The 22,719-nt window shown below is 33.1% G+C and overlaps 1 protein-coding gene across 1 annotated transcript in view; it reads right to left on the bottom strand.

The window, feature by feature from the left end:
• Positions 1–22,719, bottom strand: part of LOC124364107 (adenylate cyclase type 3) — a 321,145-nt gene that overhangs the window by 81,452 nt on the left and 216,974 nt on the right. The window contains 3 exon segments of the mRNA XM_046819303.1: positions 11,595–11,706; positions 12,521–12,639; positions 21,545–21,706. Of these exon segments, the coding sequence (XP_046675259.1) occupies positions 11,595–11,706; positions 12,521–12,639; positions 21,545–21,706 (393 nt within the window).

Below are 22,719 nucleotides of genomic sequence, written 5' to 3'. Positions count from 1 at the left end.
AGGTAAATAAACAATAAAATAGTTAAGACGAAGACTTATTAGGCCTGATCGTCCAGGAAAAAACATTACCTTTTACTCGTCCTTCGCTTTTAAAGTGGGTTTTAAAGGACTCAAAGAATGGAGTTTTGGCAAGTTTAAGCCTAGCAAATATCTGTGACAACCAGAGCTACAGGAGATGTGTAGTCTCGTGTAATTTGCTAACACAATATTCTGAGGTCAATATTGTAAGCACGTTTCATATTTATACTTTCTGTTTACATCCATATTCCCACTAGTCCCCATTTACGGTGTTGAAAAATGGAAACCATAATTTCGTTCATTGATTTGATCATATTGAGTCAATAGTCTATGAAATCACTAAAATAATGTTTTTAGTATAATATTATAAAGTATAAAAGCCATATTACCATTCAGTACTTTAACTACATGGATATTATGTAAGTGAGCAATATTTCAACGCGTGTGGCTTATTCATAGAATTGAAGGATAAAGTCTGTGCAATATCAGCCTTAGAATATTGATATTCACCTTACCTCAGATAACCTGTCGAAGCGGGCGAATAGTTCGTTTAGAATTTTCACCAGCTCGGAGGCGGAGTACGTGGATGATATTGCCGTGAAGCCCACAATATCGGCATACAGTATGCTACAAACAGAAATGTACACTCCCGTTAGCAAGTTTTACTCAGAGTTCAGCTTTTAAAACCTGCTGGAACAAAAAAAACAGTTTATATCCCTTGTCCATCATATCGTGAGAAATGTGTTTCTAAATAAAAGGCGAAGTTTTTCTTCTGAGTTCTGTTTTTATACAGATTTTATATCCATCAGACTGTTTCCACTGTACTCGTGGTAGGACTTTCTCAATGTTCTTCATAATTTCACCGATCTTGATCACCAGACCCGAAAGCCATTCCCGATCCAATTTTTACGTAATCCTACATCTATACCTCATGACGCACATTTTGAAAAAGATAACTGTCCTAAAAAGCCTAAAAGTTTTAAACTTTGTACAAAATTGGTATTAAAAATATCACGAAAAAGTTCATTGGTCAGTTTTCGTACAAAAGTTGCTTATTAGGCTAAGAAAATAAAAAAGTGCTTGTGCCACACGCACAGTTTTTTTAATTCAGTTGTCACAAAATCTTTTTAATTCTCCGGACTGAGCGAAAAAGAGTATATTTTACTGTCATATTATGCCTATATATATATTTTTTCATCCAATATATAGCAAAAAATGTGACGGCTAAAATTTAGTTCTGTTTTTTTCTTAAATATTCACCTTCGTTCGTAATATTAAACAATGAACTATTAACAAAACAATCTTTATTTGTTCTATGAATTTCTAATATGTCGTTCGTAGCACTATGAAGTTATGTTGAAACTTGTATCGTGTAATTGAAAATAATACTTCTGGAAAACTAACCTCACATTCTCATGACGACTCATGTAAATCTTCTTGAACTGCGAGTCCAGAGCAGATCCAAGATCCTGTCGCATTTTGACTGCGACGTGTTCAGGTAACACCGACAGCAGCAGTCTCTCCTAAAAAAATTATTATATTTATTTTCATAACGGAAATTAGCCCAGAATAGCAAACCGAGGAGGGTTCAATAGGGTTGTAGACACATACCAGCAAGATAGAAGCACGCTACACCACGTATCGCTTAGCAATATCCTCTGAGACTGTGAGCAAAATTTCAAATCTCTAGTTCCATCTGTCACTATTCCGCATGTTAAAATATCATATGATTATACTAATATGCTTAAAGATGTATTTATTCTATGATTTTCTCGTTGCCATCATGGACAATTTTCAGGCAAATATAGATATTGTCACTATCGTTGAACCTAACCCCATGCAGGAACATGCACCACTATTGAACTCAGTGTAACTTATATAGAAAAGCAACTCTAGTTCTACACGTCAGTTCTTTCCCGAGATATTGTGTGGACAGACAGACAAAAAGTTACTTTTCCAGCCCCTTAAGTGATAGGCAGGGTTAATACTGACCTCACTGAGAGGTTAGAAGTTATATAAATAAGAAAAGAAAAATAAATAATATTTTAAACGTTACATTACGAGAATCGCCTTTATTTTAAATTGCTCTTTTGGAGGTAATTGCAGCTAATTAAATAATTAATTGACAATTTTGTATGTTTAAAGTGATTAAGCGCCCAAATCACAAAACAATCCGATATTTTTAACTTTAGTATCATATTGAGATGAGATTGAAAGATCTTCGATGAGTGTCTAGTCCGAAATACTAAATTTTGATAAGAGCTAGGAACCCTATAGCTAAAGTGTTTTCTATTAATTTTGTTATATCTTACTTTATCTTTTTAAATACTAGAATGCAACATCGCATATACTGTAAATTGCTCTTTTGGAGGTAATTGCAGATAATTTGATAACTAATTGACAATTTTAGATCTCAAAAGTTACTAAGCGCATAAATAAAAACCAGATATATTATATATTTATATGTTACTTCTAGTTTCATGCTAACACGAGATTGAAAGATCGTATAACACTCCTCGATGGTTATGAGAGCTACGAACTATAAAGGTAGGTTTTGGGCACTTATTCCAAACACTGATACTTAATTCATTTGTTTTATAGCTTCTTATCCTTAGACAAATTCTCATGCCAATTGATATTTTAAAACTATGGATATGAAGAAAAGAGTTGTGCACATAGAGCAGACCAATATGACTGAGTAATAAGGCCGAATCCCAATCAACTTTAAATGCAATGTAAACTTCTATTGCTATCGCATTAATGGCGTTGCATTATTATTGTATTAGTCTTGGAATCCATACTAAATTTTTCAATTTTAAGCAATTAAAAGCAACCTTTTAAAATTTTGGCTTTAGCTAATTTTCTATAAAACTGTTACAATTTGTAAAACCAAAGATTTGAAACAAATGTGACTCATTGTATAAAGTCCTGTAAACATATGTAAAAAATATGTTTTTTTATTAACCCTAATTAAATCGTGGTTTTTTAATTACATTGTCATCAATGTTGATCAAAGCGTTTTCAAACCGCAATAAAAAGAACTTTTGCCGGTTATTTATGGTGTCGGATGGTACAGCGCCGTTAAGATAACAAACACTACTTTAATGATAACTTCCTTGACACAACAAACTAACAGCTCAGAAGGATAATACAGCATGTAGCACTCATACTTAAGTTATTAATGTTAAGGACCTGAAGTTTTCAAGGTAATTTTTATTTGTTATTTTTCTCTGTTACGCAATCTTCCTATACATTTTTACGATTAATAACCTGTATTCAGATTTGGAAAGTTAAGTATAATTTCTTAAAAAGTGTAAACATCTAAATGTTACCGAACTTTCACTGCACACAATTGAAGTGAGCGTCTAACTAGAAAACAGAGGTCTTTACTGTGGAATTACAGTTTCTACAATCAATACCCTGTGTTGCACATTTCACGTAAGGGTATCCTCTGTAGAGTAAATCCTCCAGCTCAGTTATGACAAGTTTTAGTACTTGTGAACTCATCAACCTCACAGCACACTATAGTCCACATCAACCTCACAGCACACTATAGTCCACATCAACCTCACAGCACACTATAGTCCACATCAACCTCACAGCACACTATAGTCCACATCAACCTCACAGCACACTATAGTCCACATCAACCTCACAGCACACTATAGTCCACATCAACCTCACAGCACACTATAGTCCACATCAACCTCACAGCACACTATAGTCCACATCAACCTCACAGCACACTATAGTCCACATCAACCTCACAGCACACTATAGTCCACATCAACCTCACAGCACACTATAGTCCACATCAACCTCACAGCACACTATAGTCCACATCAACCTCACAGCACACTATAGTCCACATCAACCTCACAGCACACTATAGTCCACATCAACCTCACAGCACACTATAGTCCACATCAACTTCACAGCACACTATAGTCCACATCAACCTCACAGCACAGTATAGTCCACATCAACCTCACAGCACACTATAGTCCACATCAACCTCACAGCACGCTATAGTCCACATCAACCTCACAGCACACTATAGTCCACATCAACCTCACAGCACACTATAGTCCACATCAACCTCACAGCACACTATAGTCCACATCAACCTCACAGCACACTATAGTCCACATCAACCTCACAGCACACTATAGTCCACATCAACCTCACGGCACGCTATAGTCCACATCAACCTCACAGCACACTATAGTCCCCATCAACTACGATGGATGGCTATACTCGAGTTACCCTTCATCTGAGCAACATGGATGAAATGTGAAGTCCAAATTTAGAAGATGGGACTCGTGTGGTGGAGTGTCACCAGTTAGCTTGATCATGATTTACCGCCTCCACTTATCTCTGTAACGCTATCCCCCGCGCGCCTCAAAGGGAGTGTGGTAATCATCCTGACCCTGTCTGGCGTTATTGAAACCTTTACAGTTCCAGATATAGAAGGGCATGGGTATAACACTTAATAGATAGTCAAATATTAAATATACAAAACATTAACAGTTTTATTGATTGATAATAATGTCTATTATAGTCATGAAGCATAACTAGTGAATCAAAATTAACACTATTAGTTGAAAATAAAGTATAGGAAATATAGGTTTGTAATATTGTGCTAACAGAGTTTTAAAGACCATTCAACTGTAAATTCCTCTGTGACTGGGAATTTTTCAAGTGAATTAATAACTGCCTTAGCCTAAGGATAAAGCCGGGCTGCAAACAAAAGGCCTTAGGTTACAACTGCCTTTTAGGTCATAAAGTTCATAATAAAAACACGAATATAAATGAGCTACATGAATAATTTAAATAAGAAGACAGAAAAGTGTTAAATTCATTATAACTGTTATTTTTCATATATATATTTTGTTACTCCAAAGTTTGCTATGTATGGGTTTTTATTTTATTTAATAAATTTTAGTCAGTGACTGGTTAATGCTTAATGGTTAATTATTTACAGGAAGTAGGTCCATTGAATATTTTGGGGAATTTACGTAGTTCATTAAGAATGAGTTTAGACTGCGGATGTTTACTTGCGTGTGATGAAAGCAATATGTTTATAATACTGAAGAAAGCTGTATTTATTGGAATAACTCTATCTATAACGCATAATTCTGTTTTCTTAATTACAAGATAGAACAAAAAAACATTAGTCACAAAAGCAATTTAAAATAAAAATAAACCGACCTCAACACTTGTACTAAAATCAAAGAATTAAGAAATAATTTTTAATTTAAAAAATGGAAGATACTCAAAGCTAATTTTTAAAGGTGGCCTAATTTTTAATACACTTTAAAATATTAAAATGTACTATGGTCTCGTTGTGACGGGTAGAAGAGCTTGAGGTTTCCAACAGATATCAAAGACATCAAAGGATCACGAAATGTTTTATGCACCTCCAAACCTCAGTAAAACCCAAGAATTGGTTAATACTTCTAGTAATTATAGATTCTGGTTTTTTTTGTTTTCCAACAATCATCATAAACTGAGTTGAATCTAACGGATGATGGCCATTTCTTGCAATGGCTATCAATGAAATCAGGATTTCTCTATATCTTACCACACACCGTGAGCGCATACAAAGATGTTCTTTTGGAATTGTCTTCTCGATGGGATTTACGATTAAATAGCGTGCAAAGTAAATCAAGCAAAGCTGTAATCAATAGTTGGTAAATTCTATATCAACAGTAACTAGTCGTTTAAATACCATTAGAAGCAAACAGAAACAAATCAGATTTTCATTAGCAGCGAAACCAAACATCCGTCACTGCGGGAGGCCTTGGAACCCCATTGCTTCATTAAGAACGCTTTTACGCCGAGCGAAAATCAACTATCATGAGATATTTTTGTTGAAACTCCAAAATCTTTGGTTCCTATTCGCTAGAACGCTGACACTTCTTATATCTTTAGCATTTTGTGGGTGCTCAAAGGCAAATTTTTTATATTATTTATTTAATAATAAAGAAAATTAACGAATTCCACAACATTTTATTTCAACAGTGCTTTCACTGGTTATGGCAGCATCAGTTACTGCAAACAAAAAAATATGTGTATAAAAGAGAAAAGGGTGAAAATATTTATAAAACTAGCAGTTACGCGCGGGATTCGCTTTATGAGCACTTTTGGCTGGATTGAATTGTATTACCGATGCCAATTTCTACTTTGCCTTCTTGCCACGATCAAAAAAATATGCAAAAAAGTGTATATTTATCCATTGATATTTACTTTGGCCGTAGAATTTTTTTTTTCAATTTTTGGATTTTGCCTTGTTTTCCGATCCAGTAATTATACATCACAGATCAGAGAAGCCTGATTCTGTCAAAAGAGAACTAAAATGGGTTTTCTAATAATCTTTAAATTTATAATAAAAGTTAGACAGTAACTTTGACTTTTACATCTAGTACTTAATATTTGCTAAACATGTTCCAGTTTAAAAGTACATTGGCAACAATAAGCTACTCTCTACGTCTTCGTTTCTTTAAAAACTGAAATAAATGTTTAATATTTTATTATATTTAAAGTTGGAATTTGGTAACAATAGTTGTAATCAAACTACACAGACTTTGGAGGGATTTTTCGCTACTTTAAAGACCAGTAGGGCGTAGCTCAGAGGAATTTTAGAAATAATAAATAGGCCTATATGCATACCAGGGACTGTAAGAATGTCCTTTTTACATGTCACTACATTCGGCCTGAACAGTTTACGCGTGAAAAGCAAAACGAAGAAAGGTAATTTCACATTTATGACATTCATTTAGAATTATAAAAACAATGGAAAATAAAAAATTAGTTAAACATGTCATAAAGGAATTAAACCACATAAATTTTCAATCCAATCACTAAGTATCGTTTTTTTATACAATTCATGGAACCAGAAGAAATAAGGTTGAAGTTGCACGCATATATTGTAATAAGTGATAAAAGAACTTTGACAACAAATAAATGCTTTCATAATTGAAAAATCATATTTTGCACACAGTAATTTATTATATATTACTTTTAGTCTTTATCTTTAGTTTTACAATTAATTTATAACTGCTTTTTCATGTACTAACCGAGGAAAGCACTTTTGAAATAGAATGTTTTAGAAATAATAAAAATGTCTTTTATACTCAAACCGGTACAACTTCCATCAAGCTTTACAAAGCATAAAGTGTAATCCTGTAGGTCTTGCTTTCTTTTTCAATCCCTGTCCAAGTGAAATATTTAATTTATCCAGGTATTTCTTGTCGTATTATATTCTTCCTTCCCAACACTTTTCTTCTTATCTTGGTCTTTTCTACCACAGACACACTTGTCTAGCTTTTCCACCACATTTTCTGAGGATCGACGACTCTTTATACTTTTCTTCCTTTTTTATTTATTTCTCTGATAATCTAACTACCAGTTGGGCACTTCTGAGAGCCTCGTAAACTCATAGTTTTCTCATGTATTGAGAGTTTAATGTTATCAGGATAGCGGTAAGTCAGAACGTTTGCATTACAATTTTACACAATTTGACTCTACTTATTGTTTTTACCTAAGCAAATTTGATAATATTTTCTTCCAGTACACAAGAGGTTGCGTAAAAGAAAATTTGCTACGCTTACTTTTGTATTTATTTTTCCTTCACAAGAAATCTTATCAAAAAACTGATTACCTATGTCTCAGGATATACTAATTTAAATTATCTGTAAATATTGTATCAAAAAACTATGTTAACCCATGTATAATTTGCCGTAAACTTTTTACAAAGCAATAGTTTTTGCGCATTATCCAATTTCAAAACGTGTTTTTAATTGTATAAAATAAAATATTTAACTAATTGCAAAATATGTTTGATAAAAGAAAAATATGCAAATTTTACTTGCATTTATAATAAGTGAAATATTAGTATTATGGAATATTTTTAAAGTTTTTGTTCGTTGACCAGCTAGTTCATTATTATTATTCCCCAATCAGTAATTTCCTCATAGCAACACGTTGTCATATGCCAAAATGTTTGTTAGCAAATGAACACAATGTGCTATCGATATTCTCATCCACTGAAGTATTGCTTAGTATTGCTTAGTGTATCTTTAAGAATTCCGGAAGCACGTCGAAGGATAGTCCTTTCAAACATTCAACTGAAACCAAATAAATTACCGATCAAAAAAACAGTTAAAACCATAACTCCCCGAGTCAAGGAAATGTCATACTAATTTGCATAAGTTTTTACGCACGGCATCGTCTTACAGGTGAACTACGCAACTTTGTACTCAACTTGGTAAAATAGAAGTTTTACGACGTGAACAACAACAGGTAGAAGACAAATTCCTTTGGGGCTTACAGTTTGACTTAAATCAAGCACGCCCTGCAGCCGCCAAGTTTAAATAACCTTATGTTTCAGCCTACTTGTACTTAAAATTCTACAACGCCAAGTGGAAAATTGATAAACTAATACTTGGACATTTGATGTTAGTTTTTTTTCTAAACTTTAAAAAACTGTCCAATAAAATAGATTTTATATTTTAAATCAGAATAAGATAAAATTTTCATTTTTGGCTTTTTTGATTTTGTTATGATACAAGGTGTTTAAAAACAGCAAGAGAGTCCACACATTAGTGTCCGTAGAGTAATACATTTTCTTATCTCTTTTCATTACGTAATTAAATTGTTGTACACAGTTTTAACATTATAATAAAACTCGAGATCCTACTAAAAAGATACTTTTAAGTCCATATCGACCTGAAGGTGGACTTCCTCTAGCGAATCCTACTTTCCTTTCAAATATTATTAATATTAATATCATGATTACTGTAATGATTGATAGTATGGCAAACGTTGCGTGCAAAGCGTGGTTAACAACCATTTGGAATATATCATGTTCGTCAAGTGGGGGAGGTATTAATACATACAAAAATAACGAAAATACAATTAATACTTCCCCCACCTGTTGAAGAGGATGGATTCCAATCCTCTAAACGTTGTGTTATACCTTTTATAACATATAACGATGGCAAATGTCCGAAATCCTGTTATCCTTTCAGACCTTCCATCGTCAATAACAAACTTTAACCAAAGAATAGTTAATCTACAGTAAATCCCTGGTATATTTTAAGTTAAATCCATTAGTTAGATGAATGTCTAGACAGATGAAAATGGATCCAAGCGATGAAACTAGACAGAATCAAGAGCCCTACTCAACACGTCAGCGCATCAGAGAAATTGGAAGACTGCCTCGACATGATTTAGTTGTTCTGCCAGCAAAGTATTGCTTAAGTTCTTCACTTACAATAAATTAATTGTTCATTGCTTAGTTTTAAGGTTTATATCCATGGTTGGGTTTTGAAAACTAAGGAATAGTGTAGATATCAGTCCCAGATACGTAGTGTTCAATTATTGTAACATAAAGATAAATGTCTGAAATCCATTGTTTATTAAGTTATCTGTTATAATATGTGGCGTCATAATTGACATATGATTTGAACTTTAATTCTCATCACAGAGACAAATAAAAATTTTGTATATGCCGACACATAAATATTTCTTGAAATGAAGACAAAAATAATGTATTAATTTCATATCGGTTTTTTGATCAGAGCATGAATAATTTAGTCAAATAGGTTTAAAATCATCAATGGGCTTTGCTCATGAATGAAGTAATGCGTTTAATGACTAAGGAATACAACTGAAGTATTTAAAATCCCATATAGCTGAAAGTTTCCTAACTTCAGATGTAAGAAAAGAATGTAAAATAGCTCTATACGATAGCAACGCTCGGACCCCCCCCCCCCCCAATGGTGTCGTATGTCTGAGACCCAAGAGACAGATCACTGAGTTGTTCACTGACACATTGCTGTCTGTCTGTGTCACTTCTTATGGTCGTCCGGTGTCTCGTCTTCTGTTGGAATCTCGGCGAAGTTTCAATTCTCTTCAATCTCTTTTTAAAACTGAGTTTGATACGTTGTGTTTGCCAACACGTATTTCAAACTGCATTTCTACTTCAAAGGAGGTGGATTCTAATGAACGAAGTAATACTAGTTACGCTCTACCATACATTTTTATATTTCTTAATTTTCTTAATGTCGTTAATTGTTTAGAATTGCAAGACAAGTTTAATAATAAAATCTGTACTAAAATATAATAATTATATTATTTCTGAAACGAGATGTTTTTCATAAATTAATTACTCCTATATATTTAAAAAATTGACGGAAAATGTAACAGCAAAAGAATATAAACATACCACTCCTCTGGAGTTACGTCACTAAAACTCCACTCTAAAGGGTTTTTCGAGTGCATTTTAATTTTCAGATCAACAATTTACTTTGTTTGGTGAAGGAGATAACTCCATAATTTCTACCCCCTTCTGAAATCGAAGATGCAATAGGCATTAAAAACAATCAAATGTTTTATTTTATTGGAAGACTTTCTTCCTTTTGAGCGTAATCCACGAGGAATTAAATTTATAACAATCGTCAGAATTTGAAACAACTGTTTAACAATGGGCAAACGGATTAAAATATGAATGTGAATATTCTTCAGTACTTATACGAAGTAAGCCTTAAGAATGCTTTGTTCCCAATACATTGTTACTTGGGCCTGAATTTCCCTACCTACTACTACTTTAAATGAGTATATTTCCACGTGAAATAATGGAAACCCCTTTTCATTTCCCTCAATTTAAAACGCGTATCTTTCGTTTATCGGGTGTATTGTAATTTTTGGATCAAAAATGTAATTTACTTTATTTAGTCAGGAAGGTGACTTCATCAATTCCTCCCTAATATAAAATGGGAGATGTTCATTAAAACAGTTTTCTTTAATAAATCAGTTTCTGAAACAAATATTGTATTAAAAAATGTTTTATTTACAGGGACAATTTCATCATTGGGCCGAAAATCATCTAGCCGGCATTACACGAATTTTTTATTAAGGATTTTTTATGATTCCTGTATAACGGCATTGTTACTTTTATGTTTATACCTCAAACTTTTCAAATTATTTATAAAAAGGGTACTTCCAAAACCTGATCCAGTAGGTATAAACAATAAAGGAGTTAAGACTAAGACTTATTATGCCTGATTGTCCAGGTAAAAACATTACCTTTTACTCGTCCTTCGCTTTTAAAGTGGGTTTTAAAGGACTCAAAGAATGGAGTTTTGGCAAGTTTAAGCCTAGCAAATATCTGTGACAACCAGAGCTATAGGAGATGTGTAGTCTCGTGTAATTTGCTAACCCAATATTCTGAGGTCAATATTGTAAGCACGTTTCATATTTATACTTTCTGTTTACATCCATATTTCCACTAGACTCCATTTACGGTGTTGAAAAATGGAAACCATAATTTCGTTCATTGATTTGATCATATTGAGTCAATAAATAGTCTATGAAATCACTAAAATAATGTTTTTAGTATAATATTATAAAGTATAAAAGCCATATTATCATTTAGAGATTTGAGTGCACTAATCAGTTGATAGGGTGGATATTATGTAAGTGAGCAATATTTCAACGCGTGTGGCTTATTCATAGAATTGAGGGATAAAGTCTGTGCAATATCAGCCTTAGAATATTGATATTCACCTTACCTCAGATAACCTGTCGAAGCGGGCGAATAGTTCGTTTAGAATTTTCACCAGCTCGGAGGCGGAGTACGTGGATGATATTGCCGTGAAGCCCACAATATCGGCATACAGTATGCTACAAACAGAAATGTACACTCCCGTTAGCAAGTTTTACTCAGATTTCAGCTTTTAAAACCTGCTGGAACAAAAAAAACAGTTTATATCCCTTGTCCATCATGTGAGAAATATATTATAAATGAAAGGCGAAGTTTTTCTTCTGAGTTCTGTTTTTATACAGATTTTATATACATTAAATACATCAGACCACACACTATTTCCACTGTACTCGTGGTAGGACTTTCTCAATTTTCTTCATAATTTCGCCGATCTTGATCATTAGACTCGAAAGCCGTTCCCGCTCCAATTTTTACGTAATCCTACATCTATACCATATGACGCAGATTTTGAAAAAGATAACTGTCCTAAAAAGCCTAAAAGTTTTTAAACCCTTGTACAAAATTGGTATTAAAAAATATCATGAAAAAGTTCATTGGTCAGTGTGGTACAAAATTTTGCCTCAACTGTAAAAAAACTAAGTTGCTTATTAGGCTAAGAAAATAAAAAGTGCTTGTGCCACACGCACAGTTTTTTAGATGTATTCAGTTGTCACAAAATCTTTTTAATTCTACTGAGCGAAAAAGAGTATATTTTACTGTCATGTTTTGCCTATATATTTTTTTTTCATCCAATATATAACAAAAAATGTGTCGGCTAAAATTAAGTTCTTTTTTTTCTTAAATATTCACCTTCGTTCGTAATATTAAACAATGAACTATTAACAAAACAATCTTTATTTGTTCTAAGAATTTCAAATATATCCTACGGAGCACTATGAAGTTATGTTGAAACTTTTATCATGTAATTGAAAATAATACTTCTGGAAAACTAACCTCACATTCTCATGACGACTCATGTAAATCTTCTTGAACTGCGAGTCCAGAGCAGATCCAAGATCCTGGCGCATTTTGACTGCGACATGTTCAGGTAACACCGACAGCAGCAGTCTCTCCTGGAAAAATTATTATTATATTTATTTTCATAACGGAAATTAGCCCAGAAAAGCAAACCGAGGAGGGTTCAATAGGGTTGTAGACACATACCAGCAAGCTAGAAGCACGCTACACCACGTATCGCTTAGCAATATCCTCTGAGACTGTGAGCAAAATTTCAAATCTCTAGTTCCATCTGTCACTATTCCGCAAATATCATATGATTATACTAATATGCTTAAAAATTTGATTATTCTATGATTTTTTACGTTGCCATCATGGACAATTTTCAGGCAAATATAGATATTGTCACTAACGGTGAACCTAAACCCCATGCAAGAACATGCACCACTATCGAACTCAGTGTTGCTTATATAGAAAAGTCTACACGTCCGTTCTTTCCCGAGATATCGTGCGACAGACAGACAAAATGTAACTTTTCTAGCCCCTTTAAGTGATAGGCTTTGTTAATGCTGACCTTACTAAGAGGTTATACAAATTTTATAATGATAAGGAATGAAACAAACTTAATATTGTAAACGTAACATTACGTGAATCACCTATATTTTTAAATTGCTCTTTTGCAGGTAATTGCAGCTAAATAATTTGCCATTTTATATGTTTAAAGTGACTAAGCGCCCTAATCACAAAAATCCGATAATTTTTAACTTTAGTATCATATTGAGACGAGATTTGTAAAGCTCTTAGAACGCTCTTGACAATTTTAGATATTAAAAGTGACTAAGCGCACAAATAAAAAAATCCAAGATATATTATATATGTATATGTTACTTCTAGTTTCATGCTAACACGAGATTGAAGGATCGTATAATACTCCTCGATGAGTAGGTACTTAGTCCGAAATGCCACATTATTATAAAAGCTACGAACTCTAAAGGTAAGTTTTGGGCACTTATTCCAAACACAGATACTTATTTCATTTGTTTTTTATAGATTCTTATACATAGGCAAATTCTCATGCCAATTTATATTTTAAAACTATGGATATGAAGAAAAGATTTGTGCACTTCGGTCAGACCAATATGACTGAGTAGTAAGGCCAAATCCCAATCAACTTTAAATGCAATGTCAACTTCTAATTGCTATCGCATTAATGGCGTTACATTATTATTGCATTAGTCTTAGAATCGATACTAAAATGTTCAAGGAATTAAAAACCACCTTTGAAAATTTTGGCTGTAGCTAATTTGTTATAAAACCGTTACAATTTGTAAAACCAAAGATCAAAAACATTTATGTGAAACAAGTGTGACTCAATTGTATGAAGTCCTGTATAAACATAAGTAAATAATATGTTGTTTTTATTAATACTAAAGAAATGGTGTTTATTTATATACACTGTAATTAATACTGATCAAAGCGTTTTCAAACCGCAATAAAAAGAACTTATGTCCGTTATTTATGGTGTCGGATAGTACAGCGCCGTTAAGATAACAAACACTACTTTAATGATAACTTCCTTCACACAACAAACTAACAGATCAGAAGGATAATACAGCATAAATAACCTGTATTCAGATTTGTAAAGTTGAGTATAATTTCTTAAAAATTGTGAACATCTAAATGTTACCGAATTTTTTACTGCAACACAATTGAAATGAGCGTCTAACTAGAAAACAGAGGTCTTTTACTGTGGAATTACAATTTCTACAATCAATACCCTGTGTTGCACATTTCACGTAAGCGCATCCTCTGTAGAGTAAATCCTCCAGCTCAGTTATGACAAGTTTTAGTACTTGTGAACTCATCAACCTCACGGCACACTATAGTCCACATCAACTACGATGGAAGGCTGTACTCGAGTTACCCTTGATCTGAGCAACATGGATGAAATGTGAAGTCCAAATTTAGAAGATGGGACTCGTGTGGTGGAGTGTCACCAGTTAGCTTGATCATGATTTACCGCCTCCACTTATCTCTGTAACGCTATCCCCCGCGCGCCTCAAAGGGAGTGTGGTAATCATCCTGACCCTGTCTGGCGTTATTGAAACCTTTACAGTTCCAGATATAGAAGGGCATGGGTATAACACTTAATAGATAGTCAAATATTAAATATACAAAACATTAACTGTTTTATTGATTGATAATAATGTCTATTATAGTCATGAAGCATAAATAGTGAATCAAAATTAACACTATTAGTTGAAAATAAAGTATAGGAAATATAGGTTTGTAATATTGTGCTAACAGAGTTTTAAAGACCATTCAACTGTAAATTCCTCTGTGACTGGGAATTTTTCAAGTGAATTAATAACTGCCTTAGCCTAAGGATAAAGCCGGGCTGCAAACAAAAGGCCTTAGGTTACAACTGCCTTTTAGGTCATAAAATTCATAATAAAAACACGAATATAAATGAGCTACATGAATAATTTAAATAAGAAGACAGAAACGTGTTAAATTCATTATAACTCTTATTTTTCATATATATTTTAGTCATAATTTTGTTACTCCAAAGTTTGCTATGTATGGGTTTTTATTTTATTTAATAAATTTTAGTCAGTGACTGGTTAATGCTTAATGGTTAATTATTTACAGGAAGTAGGTCCATTGAATATTTTGGGGAATTTACGTAGTTCATTAAGAATGAGTTAAACTGCGGATGTTTACTTGCGTGTGATGAAAGCAATATGTTTATAATACTGAAGAAAGCTGTATTTATTGGAATAACTCTATCTATAACGCATAATTCTGTTTTCGTAATTACAAGATAGAACAAACAACATTAGTCACAAAAACCATTTAAAATAAAAATAAACCGACCTCAACACTTGTACTTAAATCAAATAATTAAGAAATAATTTTTAATTTAAAAAATGGAAGGTACTCAAAGCTAATTTTTAAAGGTGGCCTAATTTTTAATACACTTTAAAATATTAAAATGTACTATGGTCTCGTTGTGACGGGTAGAAGAGCTTGTGGTTTCCAGCAGATATCAAAGACATCAAAGGATCACGAAATGTTTTATGCACCTCCAAACCTCAGTAAAACCCAAGAATTGTTTAGTACTTCTAGTAATTATAGATTTTGGTTTTTTGTGTTTTCCAACAACCATCATAAACTGAGTTGTATCTAACGGATGATGGCCATTTCTTGCAATGGCTATCAATGAAATCAGGATTTCTCTATATCTTACCACACCGTGAGCGCATACAAAGATGTTCTTTTGGAATTGTCTTCTCGATGGGATTTACGATTAAATAGCGTGCAAAGTAAATCAAGCAAAGCTGCAATCAATAGTTGGTAAATTCTATATCAACAGTAACTAGTCGTTTAAATACCATTAGAAGCAAACAGAAACAAATCAGATTTTCATTAGCAGCGAAACCAAACATCCGTCACTGCGGGAGGCCTTGGAACCCCATTGCTTCATTAAGAACGCTTTTACGCCGAGCGAAAATCAACTATCATGAGATATTTTTGTTGAAACTCCCAAATCTTTGGTTCCTATTCGCTAGAACGCTGACACTTCTTATATCTTTAGCATTTTGTGGGTGCTCAAAGGCAAAATTTTTATATTGTTTAGTCAGTTTCTACATTGAAAATTATTATTTATTTAATAATAAAGAAAATTAACTAATTCCACAACATTTTATTTCAACAGTGCTTTCACTGGTTATGGCAGCATCAGTTACTGCAAACAAAAAATATGTGTATAAAAGAGAAAAGGGTGAAAATATTTATAAAACTAGCAGTTACGCGCGGATTCGCTTTATGAGCACTTTTGGCTGGATTGAATTGTATTACCGACGCCAATTTCTACTTTGCCTTCTTGCCACGATCAAGAAAATATGCAAAAAAGTGTATATTTATCCCATTGATATTTACTTTGGCCTTAGAATTTTTTTTCAATTTTTGATTTTGCCTTGTTTTCCGATCCAGTAATATACATCACAGATCAGAGAAGCCTGATTCTGTCAAAAGAGAACTAAAATGGGTTTTCTAATAATCTTTAAATGTATAATAAAAGTTAGACAGTAACTTTGACTTTTACATCTAGTACTTAATATTTGCTAAACATGTCCAATTAAAAGTACATTGGCAACAATAAGCTACTCTCTACGTCTTCGTTTCTTTAAAAACTGAAATAAATGTTTAATATTTTATTACATTTAAAGTTGGAATTGGTACAATAGTTGTAATCAAACTACACAGACTTGGAGGGATTTTTCGCTACTTTAAAGACCAGTAGGGCGTAGCTCAGAGGAATTTTAGAAATAATAATAGGCCTATATGCATACCAGGGACAGTAAGAATGTCCTTTTTACATTTCACTACATTCGGCTGAACAGTTTACGCGTGGAAGCAAAACGAAAAAAGGTACTTCCGCATTTATGATATTCATTTAGGATTATAAAAAAGAAAAAATTGGAAAATGTAAATTAGTGAAACATGTCATAAAGGAATTAAATCACATACATTTTCAATCACTAAGTATAGTTTTTATACAATCCATGGAACCAGAAGAAATAAGGTTGAAGTTGCACGCATATATTGTATAAGTGATAAAAGAACTTTGACAACAGAATAAATGCTTTCATAATTGAAAATCATATTTTGCACACAGTAATTTATTATATATTACTTTTAGTCTTTATCTTTAGTTCTAACAATTAATTTTAACTGCTTTATCATGTACTAACCGAGGAAAGCACTTTTGAAATAAAATCTTGTGGAAATAATAAAAATGTCTTTTATACCAAAACCGGTACAACTTCCATCAAGCTTACAAAGCTGAAAGTGTAATCCTGTAGGTCTTGCTTTCTCTTTCAATCCCTGTCCAAGTGAAATATTTATTTATCCAGGTATTTCTTGTCGTATTATATTCTTCCTTCCCAACACTTTTCTTCTTATCTTGGTCTTTTCTACCACAGACACACTTGTCTAGCTTTCCACCACGTTCTCTGAGGATCGACGACTCTTTATACTTTCTTCCTTTTTCATATTATTTCTCTGATAATCTAACTACCAGTGGGCACTTTTAGTTGTTTTCTGAGAGCCTCGTAAACTCATGGTTTTCTCATGTATTGAGAGTTTAATGTTATCAGGATAGCGGTAAGTCAGAACTTTTGCATTGAAATTTTACACAAATTGATGCTCCTCATTGTTTTTACCTAAGCAAATTTGATAATATTTTCTTCCAGTACACAAGAGGTTGCGTAAAGAAAATTTGCTACGCTTACTTTTGTATTTATTTTTCCCTTCACAAGAAATCTTATCAAAAAAGTGATTACCTATGTCTCAGGATATACTAATTTAAATTATCTGTAAATACTGTATCAAAAAACTATGTTAACCTATGTATAATTTGCCGTAAACTTTTTACAAAGCAATAGTTTGCGCATAATCCAATTTCAAAACGTGTTTTTTAATTGTATAAATAAAATATTTATCTAATTGCAAAATATGTTTGATAAAAGAAAAATATGCAAATTTTACTTGCATTTATAATAAGTGAAATATTAGTATTATGGAATATTTTTAAATTCTGTGTAGAGATCAACTTTTAATTATTTTATAAACAGAGTGAGTAAGAGACTAACAGATAGCAAATTCTTGAAAAGAATTGTGATAAGAGATAAGACGAGTTGCAAGCTTCTGATATTTTTAATCATAATAATTCTAAATAATTGAAATTTGCGGCAAACTGCCACGGGTGCGATTTATCGCATGTTACAATTCCTATGGTCCGTGTTCTTCACCACGATAACAACGGGAATTGATTTTATTGCAATACTAATAGAAATTCTGGTACATCTAGCATTACAGGGCAACGTAATTATTGCTCTTACAGCTTAATAACGTCAAATGATTAAACAGTTTTAGTGACGTCATTAGAATGGGAAATTATTATCCGTAGAATCCAGTGGTAGAAACAGAGAACTGCCGATCAACTCGACGCAACGGAGTGAGGTTCCACATTCACCCCTATATGATTTAAGTTTTTGTACGTTGACCAGCTAGTTCATTATTATTATTCCCAATCAGTAATTTCTCATAGCAACACGTTGTCGTATGCCAAAATGTTTGTTAGCAAATGAACACAATGCTATCGATATTCTCATCCACTCAAGTATTGCTTAGTGTTAGTGTATCTTTAAGAATTCCGGAAGCACGTCGAAGGATAGTCCTTCAAACATTCAACTGAAACCAAATAATGACCGATCAAATAAACAGTTAAAACCATAACTCCCCGAGTCAAGGAAATGTCATACTAATTTGCATAAGTTTTTACGCACGGCATCGTCTTACAGGTGAACTACGCAACTTTGTACTCAACTTGGTAAAATAGAAGTTTTACGACGTGAACAACAACAGCTAGAAGACAAATCCTTTGGGGCTCTTTACAGTTTGACTGTCAGACATTTCAGTAATCGACTTAGCAATTTTAGTAACATACTTTCAATACAATGTTTTGCCATTCCAGAGAATTCTTATAAAAATACTTATTCTCAAAAGCACTTTAAGATTAATGGAATCCAATATGTGTCAGTAACATAACATGTCCAATCTAATGGAATAAAATCATATTTCACTACGTCTCGAATAAGTCATTATTTATAAATCCCCCCCCCCACCAGTTCCACTGCAGTTATAGTGGTTCTTTAAAAACACTTGAAATCTTCGAAAAAAAATTTTTCTTCAATTGGATATAATACAACTATTTAGAATAAAGTTACGAATAGGATTGCCGTAATAGATGGTGCTATTCATAAACATCTAAAATATGGTAAACAGCATTGACCATCCACTTAGTACAGCGTCTGACATCTGACGCTGTCTCAGACTTGATTTTTGGAATTTGGAGTCAACGTCTATCTAAAGAGATCCAAAAAATCTGTAAAAATAATCTAAAAATAAACTATTCTATCGTTTTGACACCTAGACTAAAAAATATAAAAATATAGTGTATTCTGGGTGAAAATATATTTCCATTGTCTCATCAGATGCACAATTTAGAGTAATAAAATGTTCCAGCGACGGTCGCAATCACGATGGAGCAACCGAGTTTTCTACACATAACGTATCTGTGGTGGAAAGGTCTGATTCAATATAAATGTTGAGTTCAGCTACTTCCGCCGAGTGCAGCGTCTCAAACGTGACACTTTCATAGACTTTGAGCTGATCTCAATACTCCTATTGAATCAATCTTTCCAACAATTTATTCAAACTATGTGAAACTGTTGGAAATGAACTTCTAGTGAACAAGCGCTTAATGATTTCAATGGAGACTAAAGTTCTTCTGTCCCAATAAGACCTTAAGTTCAGATTAAGGACTCGTCAATCTCAGACGCAGTTGTCCACTAATGAATGCAAGGGCTTTATGTGTACTAAGTATATCCACAGCATGGCAAGAGGAAACCGACAAGTGGCAATATACTGTGATTTTCCAGACTAAATGTATCCCCTGCCCTGACGTCACCTGATACGCAATTCTTACTTATGGAAGTTCAGATAAGAAATTACTACTAAAAAATCAAAATACAGTCTTCGAAAAAATCCAACATTGTTATGTTTGCTCAAAAAGTATTAAATTAAAGTTTGGATTTTCAACGAAGAATCAAGAGGCCGGTATTAATGTTACCGTGCTCCAGACACTTTAATACTTAAGAATGGTAAATTTCCATCACAAAAATTGTATTGCTATAGCAACTTTGGAAACTGGATCACATTTATTGCATTCCAAAAGTACAGACGTGATGAATGTGTTTATCGACTCGGTTGGGTATTTCTTGAACCAAATTGCTTGGATAGAGCCAAACATTTTACCAATAAAAGTGATTGATTACGAAATAAAATTTAACCTATGCTAATTCTAAAATCTAACTAAACGAAATTACTATTTTCTCATTAATTAAATAATACACGGATTGCTATATTTGCTAGATAAGAATACACCTTTAATAGGATTTTCAAGTGTTACTAACGATTATTCATTTTATGATATTTGTTAGCAACTGATAATCATACTGTTTATCCCTACTTGTAATAATAATGAAACGTTATCAGCCAGTGAAAGTAGACAAAGCTTTATCTCTCTGTTTATTTAGCTGTTATATTCACTAAAGCTTCTGTGTACGTGTAGCAGTTCATTGTGGCGGTATTCATTAAATAACAGAAATTTAATAAAATGAAATAAGAAAAAAATCGGTTTTATAGTTTAATCTTCGCCAATAACATTTACTCCGGCAATTTTACCTCCCTGTTATAAATTTTACGTGGTTCATATATAAATATCGCTTTGTAAGGTAGTAAGCTCTTGCAAACGCAAACTATGAAATGAGTTTTAGTTTTAATTTGACAATATTCAGTTCTAGCTTTATCATATGTTCAGTAAGTTCATTACAAATTATAAATATTGCATATACGTAATTTTACACTTTAGGGTGTCTAGAAAAACAAATTTACTTAAGAGATATAATTTAAATACGAGTTTTAATAAATCTTTACAAGATCTCAACCATAACGTTGTAAGGTTTGATTTAATATGAATGTTTAGTTGAACTCAAGTTCACTTTCCTCTCAGAGATGCGTCTGGAATCCGACGCTGTAACACACTTTATTCTAGGAATCTGACATCAGAGGTGCCTAGACAGACTAGAATGTTAACTGATGATACATTTATATATTTTGCAGTGTAGATGTGTCTAATGGCTAAACTATGTAAGAGTTCGTGTTGATCTTCTTCATCACCTAATTTATAGATCTGACAGACGAACATGACTCCAGATTCCAGGAGTGAAGTCTGTGACAGCGCTACATTTCAGACACTGCACTAAAGTGGAAGCTGAACTTTAGCTTAACTCAACAATCACAGTGTATACACATTTTCAACCATCCTGCTCTTCTGCAGCGTATTATAGGTTTGATGTCTACTGTCAAATTTCATGAGTTCCGTCTACATACCTGTTCCGCCGACTGCTCCTCGATGACGAGCTTCATCTCCAGACACTGCCGCGTCTCCAGGAAAGCCGTCCTCTGCTGACGGTCCTCGATGTAGAAAGATGTCAGTCCCAGCAGATTCGCCGTCAGCAGTAACAGCACATTCGCCAACGTCTGGAACAGAAACTGCGAGCTTAAATGAGCGTAGAATTGTTCTTTCTGTAGGAGTTAACAATACAAAATAACAATAGTAATACTACTGTCTGGATATATTACTCTACAATACCTTTTTGTCAATCGCTTGAGAGGTCGAACTGAAGTACAGGAGCATTATTAGTTTAGACGCTTAAGTACCACAATAATAATGCTACGATGACACTTAAGTTTTGCATGTTAACTTTAGTAACACTTCACATACTTAGAAACCTTGCAAAACAAAAATCGTTATGATATAAATTTAAATTTTATGTAACATCAATCCAAATTCACGTTTTTTATTACGATTCTATGTTACTGGGTACTTTATAAAAATTTTAACGCTTAAATATCTTCAACTCTTAAGCTTTATCTGTAAATTAGCAAGATTAGCTATTCTATGAAAGTTTCAATTTATATTTTTATTGCAAATTACTCGTCATAAGACAAATTTAGCACATATAAGAATGGCCGCTATGTTAGAAACATTTATTGGTTGAATTTAGCTGGAATTACCTTGGCTGGAACTACGAAAATTATAGTGGAACTACGAATACTTCCGCAATGTCAATTTATAGCTTACAATTTATATCTTTGGACGGCCACTGTCTGAAGAACGTTAAAAACGAATAAGATGCAAATTACTGCAAATGACCTGAAAAGTCCTAAAACGTTTAATTTTTGCTCTAATATGTATAACAACTGAGCTATAACCAAAGCCTTCCCAAAATTTGAACTGAATTTAGTAGAGAACTGTAATAAAAAACGATCTAAGAGAAAGCTCTTCGTCAACCAGGATCTAAGAACGAGGTCAAAGAACTGTAACCGAGGTATCTGAACATAACACGAAGGTAGAGCAGGAGAGAGACCACACTCATTCTTCATTTATGGATTCAGGAAGAGGTTAAAGGATCGTAAGCGAGGTATTTGAACAGAAAAACGAAGGTAGAACTAGAGAGAGAGACCACACTCGTTTGTAATGTTTGGATTCAGGGAGAGGTTAA

The sequence above is a fragment of the Homalodisca vitripennis genome, chromosome 6, assembly GCF_021130785.1.
Source record: "Homalodisca vitripennis isolate AUS2020 chromosome 6, UT_GWSS_2.1, whole genome shotgun sequence".
NCBI classification, from domain to species: Eukaryota; Metazoa; Arthropoda; class Insecta; order Hemiptera; family Cicadellidae; genus Homalodisca; species Homalodisca vitripennis.
The sequence above is the reverse complement of the archived record's forward strand: the minus strand, read 5'-3'. Positions and strand labels throughout refer to the sequence as shown.